Below are 14203 nucleotides of genomic sequence, written 5' to 3' on the forward strand. Positions count from 1 at the left end.
GTTGCAATTGAAGCGTTTCCCCCACAGCTACAGCGACAAGTGCATCTGCTCGTACTTGAATATGTGGTCTGAGTTTGTGTGAAGGCATCACATTTAGCTATTGGTGTTTTACGGGCTGATTCAAAAGAAGTTGCAAAAACCAGTGGTTGCATGGCTCTGTAAGCTTTTTTAGCTTCACCACAGGGTATGCATCTCTGTACTTTCAACTCTTGAATTTTCTTTTCCTCGTTGTAAACCCCACACTTTCTGCTCCCCACTGGGTGATCCCCACAGCAGTTAACACATTTCGGAGGAAGTGTACAAGAAGTCCCTGACTTGTGATCACAGTCTGCACAATTGCCACACGTAGCCTGCCCGCTACATCCCATAGTGGTATGGCCAAATCTTTGACATTTCCAGCATCGCATGGGGTTAGGAACAAATGGGTGAACCTTAAGGTGGATATAGCCGACAAGGATATGTTCCAGTAATTCGGGAGTACTAAACATTAGAATAAACGTTGTCAGTTTTCCCAATTTGCCATCGACTCTCCTCATATAATTCTGCACCTTCGTGACTCATATTCTTCCACTCTTCATGCAACTCTGCGGGGTCCATCTCCATTATAACGAAGCAAGTAACCACACCCTTACTGTAGTTAAGGGTGTCATGCAATTCAGCCTCGACTGGGTAGTCACCTCTGGGATGAGAAAATGTCACGAAAATCAAAAGGGACCATGTACCACACCTATTTTGTACCAGTCCTAATATATGATTTAGAAACATGTACCCTATTAAACGAGGACTTTAGCAGAATTCAGGCAACAGAAATGGGATTCATTAGAACTACGAATCAAACAACTTACTAAAAAGGACAAGCTCAGGATTGAGTAACAGAAAAGTATCTGGTATTAGGGTTTCTGTTACCAGTGTCATAAAGAAACGCAGACTTCAGTGGTATGGGCATATAATGAGAATGAGCAGCCGAATACCTGCCAAAAGGTATGTCAACCTGAGCCTCATAGGAGGAAGACCAGGAAAACACTGAATAGAGACTGTAAGATCAGATGAGGAGGAGAAAGGACACAAATGGGAAGCTGTCCTGGAACAGAAGATGTATGAAGACAGAAGGAGATTGCGAATCCTTGTACACCACACCCAGGAAATTGAAGTTGGAAAATTATGATGACGATGACGATTATCATTATAATTATCATTGTTATTATTATTATTTTTTCTTTACTTTCTGAGACTGTTAAGTCTGGTTAAAAATGGAACGTGACGCGGACCTTGATCAAGCGTGACTTCCTTTTAACTGTACGGTATATGTTATATTGCATTTAGGAACTTTCGGGTCATTGAACATGTATCAATAATAACAGATTTTTGTAGTTGTATATATATGTTTGGATGTAGCTGTATTGCATTGATGTACTGGTGGATATTGTGAGGTATGACTCCTGTAGTTGATAATATAATTGGTATAATGTCAACTTTATCCTGATGCCACATGTCCTTGACTTCCTCCGCCAGTTGCATGTATTTTTCAATTTTTTCTCCTGTTTTCTTCTGTATATTTGTTGTGTTGGGTATGGATATTTCAATTAGTTGTGTTAATTTCTTCTTTTTATTGGTGAATATGATGTCAGGTTTGTTATGTAGTGTTGTTTTATCTGTTATAATGGTTCTGTTCCAGTATAATTTGTACTCATCATTCTCCAGTACATTTTGTGGTGCATACTTGTATGTGGACACGTGTTGTTTTATTAGTTTATGTTTTATGGCAAGTTGTTGATGTATTATTTTTGCTACATTGTCATGTCTTCTGGGGTATTCTATATTTGCTAGTTTTTTTTGATTGATTGATTGATTTCTTTATTAATCCATGTAACAATTTACATTGTGTGGATTTCGTCAGCAAAATCATATACAATACAATATATAGTATATAGTATTGTACATCCGCTTGTGATGTGATCTACTGTTTCTATTTGTTGTTTGCAAAGTCTGCATTTATCTGTTGTGGTATTGGGATCTTTAATAATATGCTTGCTGTAATATCTGGTGTTTATTGTTTGATCCTGTATTGCAATCATGAATCCTTCCGTCTCACTGTATATATTGCCTTTTCTTAGCCATGTGTTGGATGCGTCTTGATCTATGTGTGGCTGAGTTAAATGATACGGGTGCTTGCCATGTAGTGTTTTCTTTTTCCAATTTACTTTCTTTGTATCTGTTGATGTTATGTGATCTAAAGGGTTGTAGAAGTGGTTATGAAATTGCAATGGTGTAGCTGATGTATTTATATGAGTGATTGCTTTGTGTATTTTGCTAGTTTCTGCTCGTTCTAGAAAGAATTTTCTTAAATTGTCTACCTGTCCATAATGTAGGTTTTTTATATCTATAAATCCCCTTCCACCTTCCTTTCTGCTTAATGTGAATCTTTCTGTTGCTGAATGTATGTGATGTATTCTATATTTGTGGCATTGTGATCGTGTAAGTGTATTGAGTGCTTCTAGGTCTGTGTCACTCCATTTCACTACTCCAAATGAGTAGGTCAATACTGGTATAGCATAAGTATTTATAGCTTTTGTCTTGTTTCTTGCTGTCAATTCTGTTTTCAGTATTTTTGTTAGTCTTTGTCTATATTTTTCTTTTAGTTCTTCTTTAATATTTGTATTATCTATTCCTATTTTTTGTCTGTATCCTAGATATTTATAGGTATCTGTTTTTTCCATCGCTTCTATGCAGTCGCTGTTGTTATCCAATATGTAATCTTCTTGTTTAGTGTGTTTTCCCTTGACTATGCTATTTTTCTTACATTTGTCTGTTCCAAAAGCCATATCTATATCATTGCTGAATACTTCTGTTATCTTTAGTAATTGGTTGAGTTGTTGATTTGTTGCTGCCAGTAGTTTTAGATCATCCATGCATAGCAAATGTGTGATTTTGTGTGGGTATATTCCAGTAATATTGTATCCATAATTTGTATTATTTAGCATGTTGGATAGTGGGTTCAGAGCAAGACAGAACCAGAAAGGACTTAATGAGTCTCCTTGGTATATTCCACGCTTAATCTGTATTGGCTGTGATGTGATGTTATCTGAATTTGTTTGGATATTAAGTGTGGTTTTCCAGTTTTTCATTACTATGTTTAGAAACTGTATCAATTTAGGATCTACTTTGTATATTTCCAATATCTGTAGTAACCATGAGTGGGGTACACTATCAAAGGCTTTTTGGTAATCAATGTATGCATAGTGTAGGGACCTTTGTTTAGTTTTAGCTTGATATGTCACCTCTGTATCTATTATCAGTTGCTCTTTACATCCTCGTGCTCCTTTGCAGCAGCCTTTTTGTTCTTCATTTATAATCTTGTTCTGTGTTGTATGTGTCATTAATTTCTGTGTGATGACTCAAGTTAATATTTTGTATATTGTTGGTAGGCATGTTGTAGGGCGATATTTAGCTGGGTTTGCTGTGTCTGCTTGATCTTTAGGTTTCAGATAGGTTATTCCATGTGCAAGTGTATCAGAGAATGTGTATGGGTCTGCAATGTAACTGTTAAATAATTTAGTTAGATGTGAATGTGTTGAGGTGAACTTCTTTAGCCAGTAATTTACTATTTTATCATTACCAGGGGCTTTCCAATTGTGTGTAGAATTAATTGCTTGGGTGACTTCATATTGCAAAATTACCACTTCAGGCATTTGTGGTATCATCTTGTATGTGTCTGTTTCTGCTTGTATCCACCGTGCATGCCTGTTATGTTGTACCGGGTTTGACCATATGTTGCTCCAGAAGTGTTCCATGTCTGTTATGTTTGGTGGATTGTCTATTTTAATGTGTGTGTTATCCATTGTTTGGTAAAATCTCTTCTGGTTTGTGTTGAATGTTTGGTTTTGTTTCCTTCTATTTTCACTTTTTTTGTATCTTCTAAGTCGTTTGGCCAATGCTTGCAATTTCTGCTTTTTTTCATCTAATTGCTCTATTGCTTCTTGTTGTGAGATTTTACCTAACCTTTTTCGTTTTTTGTCTGATATTTCATTTCTTATAAATTGCGTTAGCTGTCCGATGTCTTTTCTCAGTTTTTCTATTCTGATCTGTAGCCTGTGTTGCCATTCTGGTTTTGTGGGTTTCTTCTGTGTGTTGGTTTGTTCTGATCTCTGCCTAGTGTGTATATTTAGTGTAGTGTGTGCTCCTATATAAACCAGTAGTTGTAACTCTTCCATAGTTGTGTTTTCATTTATTTTGTTGTGTATGATTGTGTTGATAGTTTTTATTGTTGTTTCGACTTGTGGGTTATTTGGCGGTCTATGCAAGAATGGTCTAATGTCTGTATTTGTGTCTTTGTATTCTATATATGTCAGCTGAAATTTCTCTTCTATATCTAACACATGTGTCTCTTTGTGTTCTATTTGTGCTTGTTCTGGTGGCTGTCTTAAGATTTCGCTTTCCTCTGATTGTTTAATTGATGAGTGTTGGTCTTTGTTTGTTTGCTCTGGGATGTTTGAGTCCATTACTGTATTTTCTTCTTCTTCTGATTGCACATTATTTTGTTCCAGTATTTGTTGTACTTGTTGTTTGATGTTTTCTAATTCTGACTGGGGTATCCTGTTATTTTTTATTATTACACGGATCTGATCAGCTAGTCGTTGTTCTGTTAAAAATTTTAATTCCGGGTATCTGGTAATAAATGTTGTGTATACTTGTGATCTGTATCCAGTTGTGTTGTTTCCTAGGTTTGTTGCTTGGTAATAACAGAACATGAGGTGTCGATTAACTTCATCTGACCATCTCATCCTCTGTCTTTGTTTTCCTGTTTCTTTGTTATTATTATTATTATTATTATTATTTGACTTACTCACTGTGCTCATGCAGATTGATCGCATACCAACACAGAGCAGAAAAATATTTCACTGCTTTTTGGAATATATCACATGTTGCGACACTGCCCTCGGTTTGCTGATGCTGGCACAGTTTAAAGAGCTGGGACTCAAAAAAGGAGCAATTAAATTTATAATCCTCGTTTATAGCAATGCTTCACCCTTTCTTCCAATTTATTACTTCAAAACACGTCGTCTGCCTACCGCTATCTCATTGGCTGTGTAACACCAATAGCTGACACATGTTCTTTTGTTCTCATCATACTTCACGGCAAGCGCTAACTATCCTGCACGAAACACGTAAGTACATCAATGGCCATATTCTTAAGGTGACCGTCCGTCCCGTTTTTTTCGGGACAGTCCCGATTTTTGTGTGTCTGTCCCGAATTTTTTCAAAGGTGATTCGGGACACCTGTTTGTCCCGAAATTAACAATCGTGACCCAATTTGTCCCGAATTAAACATTCATTTCACCTGTATCGGTATATTTTATTATTAGTTTTAGTTATGGTGGGAAATTGTTTGACCAGAGGGTACGACAAATTGTCGAAACTGTTATCAAACTGTTTCTACTGTGCAAACATGTGTTGGCCACAGCTCGAACAGCTAATGGGCAGTCAGAGACCACGGCAACTGGGAAAAATTCGCACTCGAACGCAATCGCGTGGTCGAAACGGTTCTAACCGTCACTCGAACAGAAGAAGGAAGAAATCTGCATATTTTCTGATAGCCATGGAAGTGGCACAGGAGGTTTTATGTTGTTGAAAAATACAGACTTGAAAAAGAAAATTCACAGCACTGATAAATAGAGTTGCCTTAATCACACTTGTTCATCTTAGAAGGTGTAAATAAAATGTAAATGTGCTTTTCTTTGTAACAAATTTAATTGATATTTTATATTTATTACATTTAATTGAAACCTTCTTCTCATATAATAAATAAATAAACATAGCCTATTTTCAAAATTTTTAATGTGTCCCGGATTTGGGCCTAGGAAACGTCCCAAATTTAGTCTAGAAAATATGGTCACCTTACATATTCTAAACTTTTACCCTGGGGCACAGCAGGGACTGTAGGTGGGCAGAAACATATTTAACCAGCTGAGATAGTCACTGATCAAGGAATTTTTTTGAACTCCATCAGGATAAAAATGAGGGTACATTCACAAATACAGAAATGAAGGGGTATAAAAGAAAGGTAAAAATACGGCATATACCTTAGTTCACAAACAGGTGCAACATTAACGAAGAAGTAAAAGACTTTTCATTAACATGGTCTATGCACCAAATGCCACTATCAAATTTACCTAACAGATATAAAAATTTCAAAACAGGTTTTAGCTCCTTTACAGGATTCTAAAAGTGGAACACATTTTGAATACAAAACAAGAATACTCCAATGATCTAAGCTGAGCCGACAGTGTGCTCGCCTCCAAAGTTTCCCACATCAACCTTACAATGTTATGTATCAGCAGGTTTCTTACCCGACATGGTATTCCTTATCAGCCCACAACTTCGAATCTCGTGACAGCTTTCTCCAACGACGGCACACTTTCCGTACCACGTCCAGTAGCTCACTGAAAGACAAGTGAGAGAAGATGTTTATCATTATCTCATCAGGCATGTGGTCAATGCTCGTACGCCGCACGGCAGTGTCTTCACCAGCTGTGTGGCATACACCACTGTGCTCAGATTCTGAAGCCATTTCACTTTCGAGCCTGCTGACGGACCACTGTGAGGTGGAAAGGTGCTGGGAAAGGAGTTGTCAAGTGGATGTCTGTCAGATATGCTTGCAAGCACTGAAAAATAGAAAAAAAAGAAAAAAAAACAGCATTATAAGCCTGCCGTTACACAGTTACATGGATATGTAGATTTCAGCTAATGCCCACTGTGTTAATGTAATGAATAACAAATTGTTCAAATGGCTCTGAGCACTATGCGACTTAACTTCTGAGGTCATCAGTCGCCTAGAACTTAGAACTAATTAAACCTAACTAACCTAAGGACATCACACACATCCATGCCCGAGGTAGGATTCGAACCTGTGACTGTAGCGGTCGCTCTGCTCCAGACTGTAGCGCCTAGAGCCACACAGCCACTCCGGCCAATGAATAACAGCAACACCATGCCAACATTATTTGACAGCTGTCTTTGAAATAATTTACTATGAATGAAAATATTTCAGAACAAGTTAACAGTGTGATACCGAGCCAACAGACTACTGAAGTCATTAATGTGGTAGAGATACATACCTTAAGAAATAATCAACAGCAGACATAATAAAAAACAAAAACATTGCAGAATACCGGGTGATCAAAAAGTCAGTATAAATTTGAAAATGGAATAAATCACACAATAATGTAGATAGAAAGGTACAAATTGACACACATGCTTGGAATGACATGGGGTTTTATTAGAACCAAAAAAATACAAAAGTTCAAAAAACGTCCGACAGATGGCGCTTCATCTGATGAGAACAGCAATAATTAGCATAACAAAGTAATACAAAGCAAAGATGATGTTCTTTACAGGAAATGCTCAATATGTCCACCATCATTCCTCAACAATAGCTGTAGTCGAGGAATAATGTTGTGAGCAGCACTGTAAAGCATGTCCGGAGTTATTTTGAGGCATTGGTGTCGGATGTTGTCTTTCAGCATCCCTAGAGATATCGGTCGATCACGATACGCTTGCAACTTCAGGTAACCCCAAAGCCAATAATCGCACGGACTGAGGTCAGAGGACCTGGAGGCCAAGCATGACGAAAGTGGTGACTGAGCACACGATCATCACCAAACAACGCGCGCAAGAGATATTTCACGCGTCTAGCAATATGGGGTGGAGCGCCATTCTGCATAAACATCGTACATTCCAGCAGGTGTTTATCAGCCAGGCCCAGGATGATGCGATTCTGTATCATATCGGCGTACCTCTCACCCGTCACGGTAGCAATTTTGCTGTCCAGTGCCATCTGTTGGACATTTTGTGACTTTTTTTGGTTCTAATAAAACCCCATGTCATTCCAAGCATGTGTGTCAATTTGTACCTCTCTATCCACATTATTCCGTGGTTTATTACGTTTTCAAATTTATACTGACTTTTTGATCACCCGGTAAATTCAAATGATGTCAAAGGATCTCCACTGGCACTGAGAGTCAGGAATACCGTTATTTTTAACGCCATCCAACAAACTAAAAATTTTAAAATGTCACCGCTGTAAGAAAATAGTGCTCTTCATCAGCGACATAAATTTAACTCTGGAATGCACAGTACTGCCGTTACATTGATTGACTTTGCCAACTCCCAATCAGACTATCATCTTCCAGTCTAACCTAGGCCTCCGGTTACACTACTGGTGAGTCTTTCACCACGAATTTCATTTAACAGAAACAGAATTTTCTGCTGGGACATTCAATGGGTTCGCTAACTCAGCCAAACACTTGGCTTCCATCCTAACCCAGACCTCTGCCACATTACAGCACAGTTCATCACCATGGGAACCTCGTCCACGAGATCATTCCTTCCAACGGATTGTCACCTCCACTATTCCTACAACACTTACGAGTCAAAGCATTACGACCACTGCCCCCCGCACCTGGTGGCGTTGTGGTCACACGATGTAGTAACAAAATTCCCTTGAGTAAAATAAGGATAGTAAAATTTAAGATAGATAGTAGCAATATTAGTGTCGTCGCCCCCCCCCCCCCTCGCCCCCTTTAATGTTCTAGGATTAAGTTCTGTTATTACATCCAAGCCGTAAACACACCCTCGGAAATCGCGAAATCGAAATCATGATTACATTTCTGGTGAACTATGTCAACGGTCATCTCCACAAATCTACATCTACATCTACATCTACATGATTGCTCTGCAATTCACATTTAAGTGCTTGGCAGAGGGTTCATCGAACCACAATCATACTATCTCTCTCTACCATTCCACTCCCAAACAGCGGGCGGGAAAAACGAACACCTAAACCTTTCTGTTCGAGCTCTGATTTCTCTTATTTTATTTTGATGATCATTCCTACCTATGTAGGGTGGCATCAACAAAATATTTTCGCATTCGGAAGAGAAAGTTGGTGACTGAAATTTCGCAAATAGATCTCGCCGCGACGAAAAACGTCTTTGCTTTAATGACTTCCATCCCAACTCGCGTATCATATTTGCCACACTCTCTCCCCTATTACGTGATAATACAAAACGAGCTGTCCTTTTGTGCACCCTTTCGATGTACTCCGTCAATCCCACCTGGTAAGGATCCCACACCGCGCAGCAATATTCTAACAGAGGACGAACGAGTGTAGTGTAAGCTGTCTCTTTAGGGGACTTGTTGCATCTTCGAAGTGTCCTGCCAATGAAACGCAACCTTTGGCTCGCCTTCCCCACAATATTATCTATGTAGTCTTTCCAACTGAAGTTATTCGTAATTTTAACACCCAGGTACTTGGTGGAATTGACAGCCTTGAGAATTGCACTATTTATCGAGTAATCGAATTCCAACGGATTTCTTTTGGAACTCGTGTGGATCACCTCACACTTTTCGTTACTTAGCGTCAACTGCCACTTGCCACACCATACAGCAATCTTTTCTAAGTCGCTTTGCAACTGATACTGGTCTTCGGATGACCTTACTAGACGGTAAATTACAGCATCATCTGCGAACAACCTAAGAGAACAGCTCAGATTGTCACCCAGGTCATTTATGCCGTCATGGAGGAGAACGGTGGCTCAAAACGTGCAGCGCGCGACAGATGCGGGCTGGCAGGAACAGTGTTACGCTCTGGGAGACATTCTGCTGCATTTGCTCGGGACCTGTGGCAGTAATCAAAGACACGCTAACAAATGCAAACCATCTGCATCCCTTCGCGCTCCACGTCTTCCCCACTGACGATGTTATCTTTCTACAGCATCATTGTCCGTGTCTCAGAGCCAGAACCATGCGACAGTAATTTAAGGACCATTATAGCACACGTTAATGTCTCGGTGACCAAATTCGCCTCGTGTAAATCCTATGGAACATACACTCCTGGAAATTGAAATAAGAACACCGTGAATTCATTGTCCCAGGAAGGGGAAACTTTATTGACACATTCCTGGGGTCAGATACATCACATGATCACACTGACAGAACCACAGGCACATAGACACAGGCAACAGAGCATGCACAATGTCGGCACTAGTACAGTGTATATCCACCTTTCGCAGCAATGCAGGCTGCTATTCTCCCATGGAGACGATCGTAGAGATGTTGGATGTAGTCCTGTGGAACGGCTTGCCATGCCATTTCCACCTGGCGCCTCAGTTGGACCAGCGTTCGTGCTGGACGTGCAGACCGCGTGAGACGACGCTTCATCCAGTCCCAAACATGCTCAATGGGGGACAGATCCGGAGATCTTGCTGGCCAGGGTAGTTGACTTACACCTTCTAGAGCACGTTGGGTGGCACGGGATACATGCGGACGTGCATTGTCCTGTTGGAACAGCAAGTTCCCTTGCCGGTCTAGGAATGGTAGAACGATGGGTTCGATGACGGTTTGGATGTACCGTGCACTATTCAGTGTCCCCTCGACGATCACCAGTGGTGTACGGCCAGTGTAGGAGATCGCTCCCCACACCACGATGCCGGGTGTTGGCCCTGTGTGCCTCGGTCGTATGCAGTCCTGATTGTGGCGCTCACCTGCACGGCGCCAAACACGCATACGACCATCATTGGCATCAAGGCAGAAGCGACTCTCATCGCTGAAGACGACACGTCTCCATTCGTCCCTCCATTCACGCCTGTCGCGACACCACTGGAGGCGGGCTGCACGATGTTGGGGCGTGAGCGGAAGACGGCCTAACGGTGTGCGGGACCGTAGCCCAGCTTCATGGAGACGGTTGCGAATGGTCCTCGCCGATACCCCAGGAGCAACAGTGTCCCTAATTTGCTGGGAAGTGGCGGTGCGGTCCCGTGCGGCACAGCGTAGGATCCTACGGTCTCGGCGTGCATCCGTGCGTCGCTGCGGTCCGGTCCCAGGTCGACGGGCACGTGCACCTTCCGCCGACCACTGGCGACAACATCGATGTACTCTGGAGACCTCACGCCCCACGTGTTGAGCAATTCGGCGGTACGTCCACCCGGCCTCCCGCATGCCCACTATACGCCCTCGCTCAAAGTCCGTCAGCTGCACATACGGTTCACGTCCACGCTGTCGCGGCATGCTACCAGTGTTAAAGACTGCGATGGAGCTCCGTATGCCACGGCAAACTGGCTGACACTGACGGCGGCGGTGCACAAATGCTGCGCAGCTAGCGCCATTCGACGGCCAACACCGCGGTTCCTGGTGTGTCCGCTGTGCCGTGCGTGTGATCATTGCTTGTACAGACCTCTCGCAGTGTCCGGTGTCAATGTGTTCTTTTTTCTATTTCCAGGAGTGTATGTTGTTGTTGTTGTCTTCAGTCCAGAGACTGGTTTGATGCAGCTCTGCATGCTACTCTATCCTGTGCAGTCGAATGCAAGAACAGAATGAAACTAGTCTCAGTGGCTAAGGCCCCCATAAACAATCAAACGTGTTTGACAAATTGTTATCTCACCACGGATCTACCAAGCAAGCCTGTATATGTACAAACAAGGTTTATCGTTTTAACCTCACTTTGGAAGCTGGCGCTGTTATGAGTATTTTGACGGTTAAATTTTTATATGCCGTTATCGGATTTTGAGACATTGTCGGACAACGAGCCGAAAAGACAACGATGTCTCTTGGTTAGATCTTCAAAGCGCTGCAGCACTGACTCTGCACATTTGCGTGATTAGCAAGTGTAAATACGAAATCCATCAAGTATGGCACAATATCTTCGCAAACGGGGGTATATAGATCGCGCTGTAAAATGTGGCTTAGTTGACGCAATCTGTGTACAGGACATGTGATCCAGTTGCCCAATTACAGCGAGCATAGAATACGTGATGCCATCAGCCAATGGCAAAGTGACTGTTTCGTCTCGCGCGCACACACAAATTAATATACATACAGTAGCAAAAGAAATAACTAAAGCTATGGGTTCATATATAATGTTGGTTCTGTGGTTACGTGGTTAGGCTGGGACGTAAGACAACATATTAAACTGATGCCAATGAAGCAATCACATTGCTACCCTTGTTTGGAGAAATATATGGCTTTTTTCATCCCGAATATATCGTAATTTCGATTTCGCGAATTCCGAGAGTGTGCTTGAACGTAATAACAGAACTTAATCCTAGAAAATTAAAGAGGGCAGGGGGGGGGGGGGGGGGAAGGGGACGACGATGACACTGACATTATTACTAACGATCTTAAATTTTAGTATCCTTAGTTTATTCAAAGGAACTCATAATTTATAGTTTATGCACTAATTAATTACAATTACACTACTGGCCATTAAAACTGCTACACCAAGAAGAAATGCAGATGATAAACGGGTATTCATTGGACAAATACATTATACTAGAACTGACATGTGATTACATTTTCACGCAATTTGGGTGCATAGATCCCGAGAAATCAGTACCCAGAACAACCACCTCTGGCCGTAATAACGGCCTTGATACGCCTGGGCATAGAGTCAAACAGAGCTTGGATGGCGTGTACAGGTACAGTTGCCCGTGCAGCTTCAACACGATACCACAGTTCATCGAGAGTAGTGACTGGCGTATTGTGACGAGCCAGTTGCTCGGCCACCATAGACCAGACGTTTTCAATTGGTGAGGGACCTGGAGAATGTGCTGGTCAGCGCAGCAGTAGTACATTTTCTGTATTCAGAAACGGCCGTACAGGACCTGCAACGTGCGGTCGTGCATTATCCTGCTGAAATGTAGGGTTCCGCAGGAAACGAACTAAGGGTAGAGCCACCGGTCATAACACATCTGAAATGTAACGTCCACTGTTCAAAGTGCCGTCAGCGAACACGAGGTGACCGAGACGTGTAACCAATGGCACCCTATACCATCACGCCGGGTGATACGCCAGTATGCCGATGACGAAAACTCGCTTCCAATGTGCGTTCACCGCAATGTCGCCAAACACAGATGCGACCATCATGATGCTGTAAATAGAACCTGGATTCATCTGGAAAAAAGACATTTTGCCATTCGTGCACCCAGGTTCGTCGTTGAGTACACCATCGCAGGCGCTCCTGTCTGTGATGCAGCGTCAAGGGTAACCGCAGCCATGGTCTCCGAGCTAATAGTCCAAGCTGCTGCAAACGTCGTTGAACTGTTCGTGCAGATGGTTGTTGTCTTGCAAACGTCCCCATCTGTTGACTCAGGGATCGAGACGTTGCGTGCGGATAAGATGCTTGTCATCTCGACTGCTAGTGATACGAGGCCGTTGGGATCCAGCATTGCGTTCCGTATTACCCTCCTGAACCCATCGATTCCATATTCTGCTAACAGTCATCGGATCTCGACCAACGCGAGCAGCAATGTCGCGATACGATAAACCGCAATCGCGATAGGCTACAATCCGACCTTTATCAAAGTCGGAAACGTGATGGTACGCATTTCTCCTCCTCACACGAGGCATCACAACAACGTTTCACCAGGCAACGCCGGTCAACTGCTGTTTGTGTATGAGAAATCGGTTGGAAACTTTCCTCATGTCAGCACGTTGTAGGTGTCGCCACCGGCGCCAACCTTGTGTGAATACTCTGAAAAGCTAATCATTTGCATATCACAGCATCTTCTTTCTGTCGGTTAAATTTCGCGTCTGTAGCACGTCATCTTCGTGGTGTGGCAATTTTAATGGCCAGTAGTGTACAAGGTCTCCAACGGTAGCCTAATACTGTCACCAGGTATCTTGTTACTTCCTTCCCCATATTCACTGGGCAAGTGTTTAAGAGCATTGAAGGTAACTAGATTCTTATCTGAATCTACTGCCAGTACTGCATTAATTTTCACAATGTTTAGAAGAAAGTGAGCTGCTGTGAAACCGCTAATCTACCTTTCATCAATTAAACGATTCTTGTTGATTCACACTCAAATTTTGATCCACGCGCCATATAATAGAAACATCTACTTTCGCCATGTAAAATATCCATGTTGTTGTTGTTGTTGTTGTTGTCTTCAGTCCTGAGACTGGTTTGATGCAGCTCTCCATGCTACTCTATCCTGTGCAAGCTGCTTCATCTCCCAGTACCTACTGCAGCCTACATCCTTCTGAATCTGCTTAGTGTATTCATCTCTTGGTCTCCCTCTACGGTTTTTACAATCCACGCTGCCCTCCAATACTAAATTGGTGATCCCTTTATGCCTCAGAATATGCCCTACCAACCAGTCCCTTTTTCTAGTCAAGTTGTCCCACAAACACCTCTTCTCCCCAATCCTAT

The 14203-nt window shown here is 42.1% G+C and overlaps 1 protein-coding gene across 4 annotated transcripts in view; it reads right to left on the reverse strand.

Annotated features, from left to right (window-relative positions):
- Window positions 1-14203, reverse strand: part of LOC126109801 (uncharacterized) — a 160105-nt gene that overhangs the window by 112957 nt on the left and 32945 nt on the right. For 3 of the 4 annotated variants that reach the window (XM_049914860.1, XM_049914861.1, XM_049914859.1), the window contains exon 2: window positions 6348-6662. In XM_049914860.1, coding sequence (XP_049770817.1) covers window positions 6348-6568 — 221 coding nt within the window. In that variant the 5' untranslated portion in view covers window positions 6569-6662. Of the gene's footprint in view, window positions 1-6347; window positions 6663-14203 lie in introns of those variants that run through there. The other variant, XM_049914862.1, reaches the window with a different exon arrangement.

The sequence above is a fragment of the Schistocerca cancellata genome, chromosome 12 (assembly GCF_023864275.1).
Source record: "Schistocerca cancellata isolate TAMUIC-IGC-003103 chromosome 12, iqSchCanc2.1, whole genome shotgun sequence".
NCBI lineage: Eukaryota > Metazoa > Arthropoda > Insecta > Orthoptera > Acrididae > Schistocerca > Schistocerca cancellata.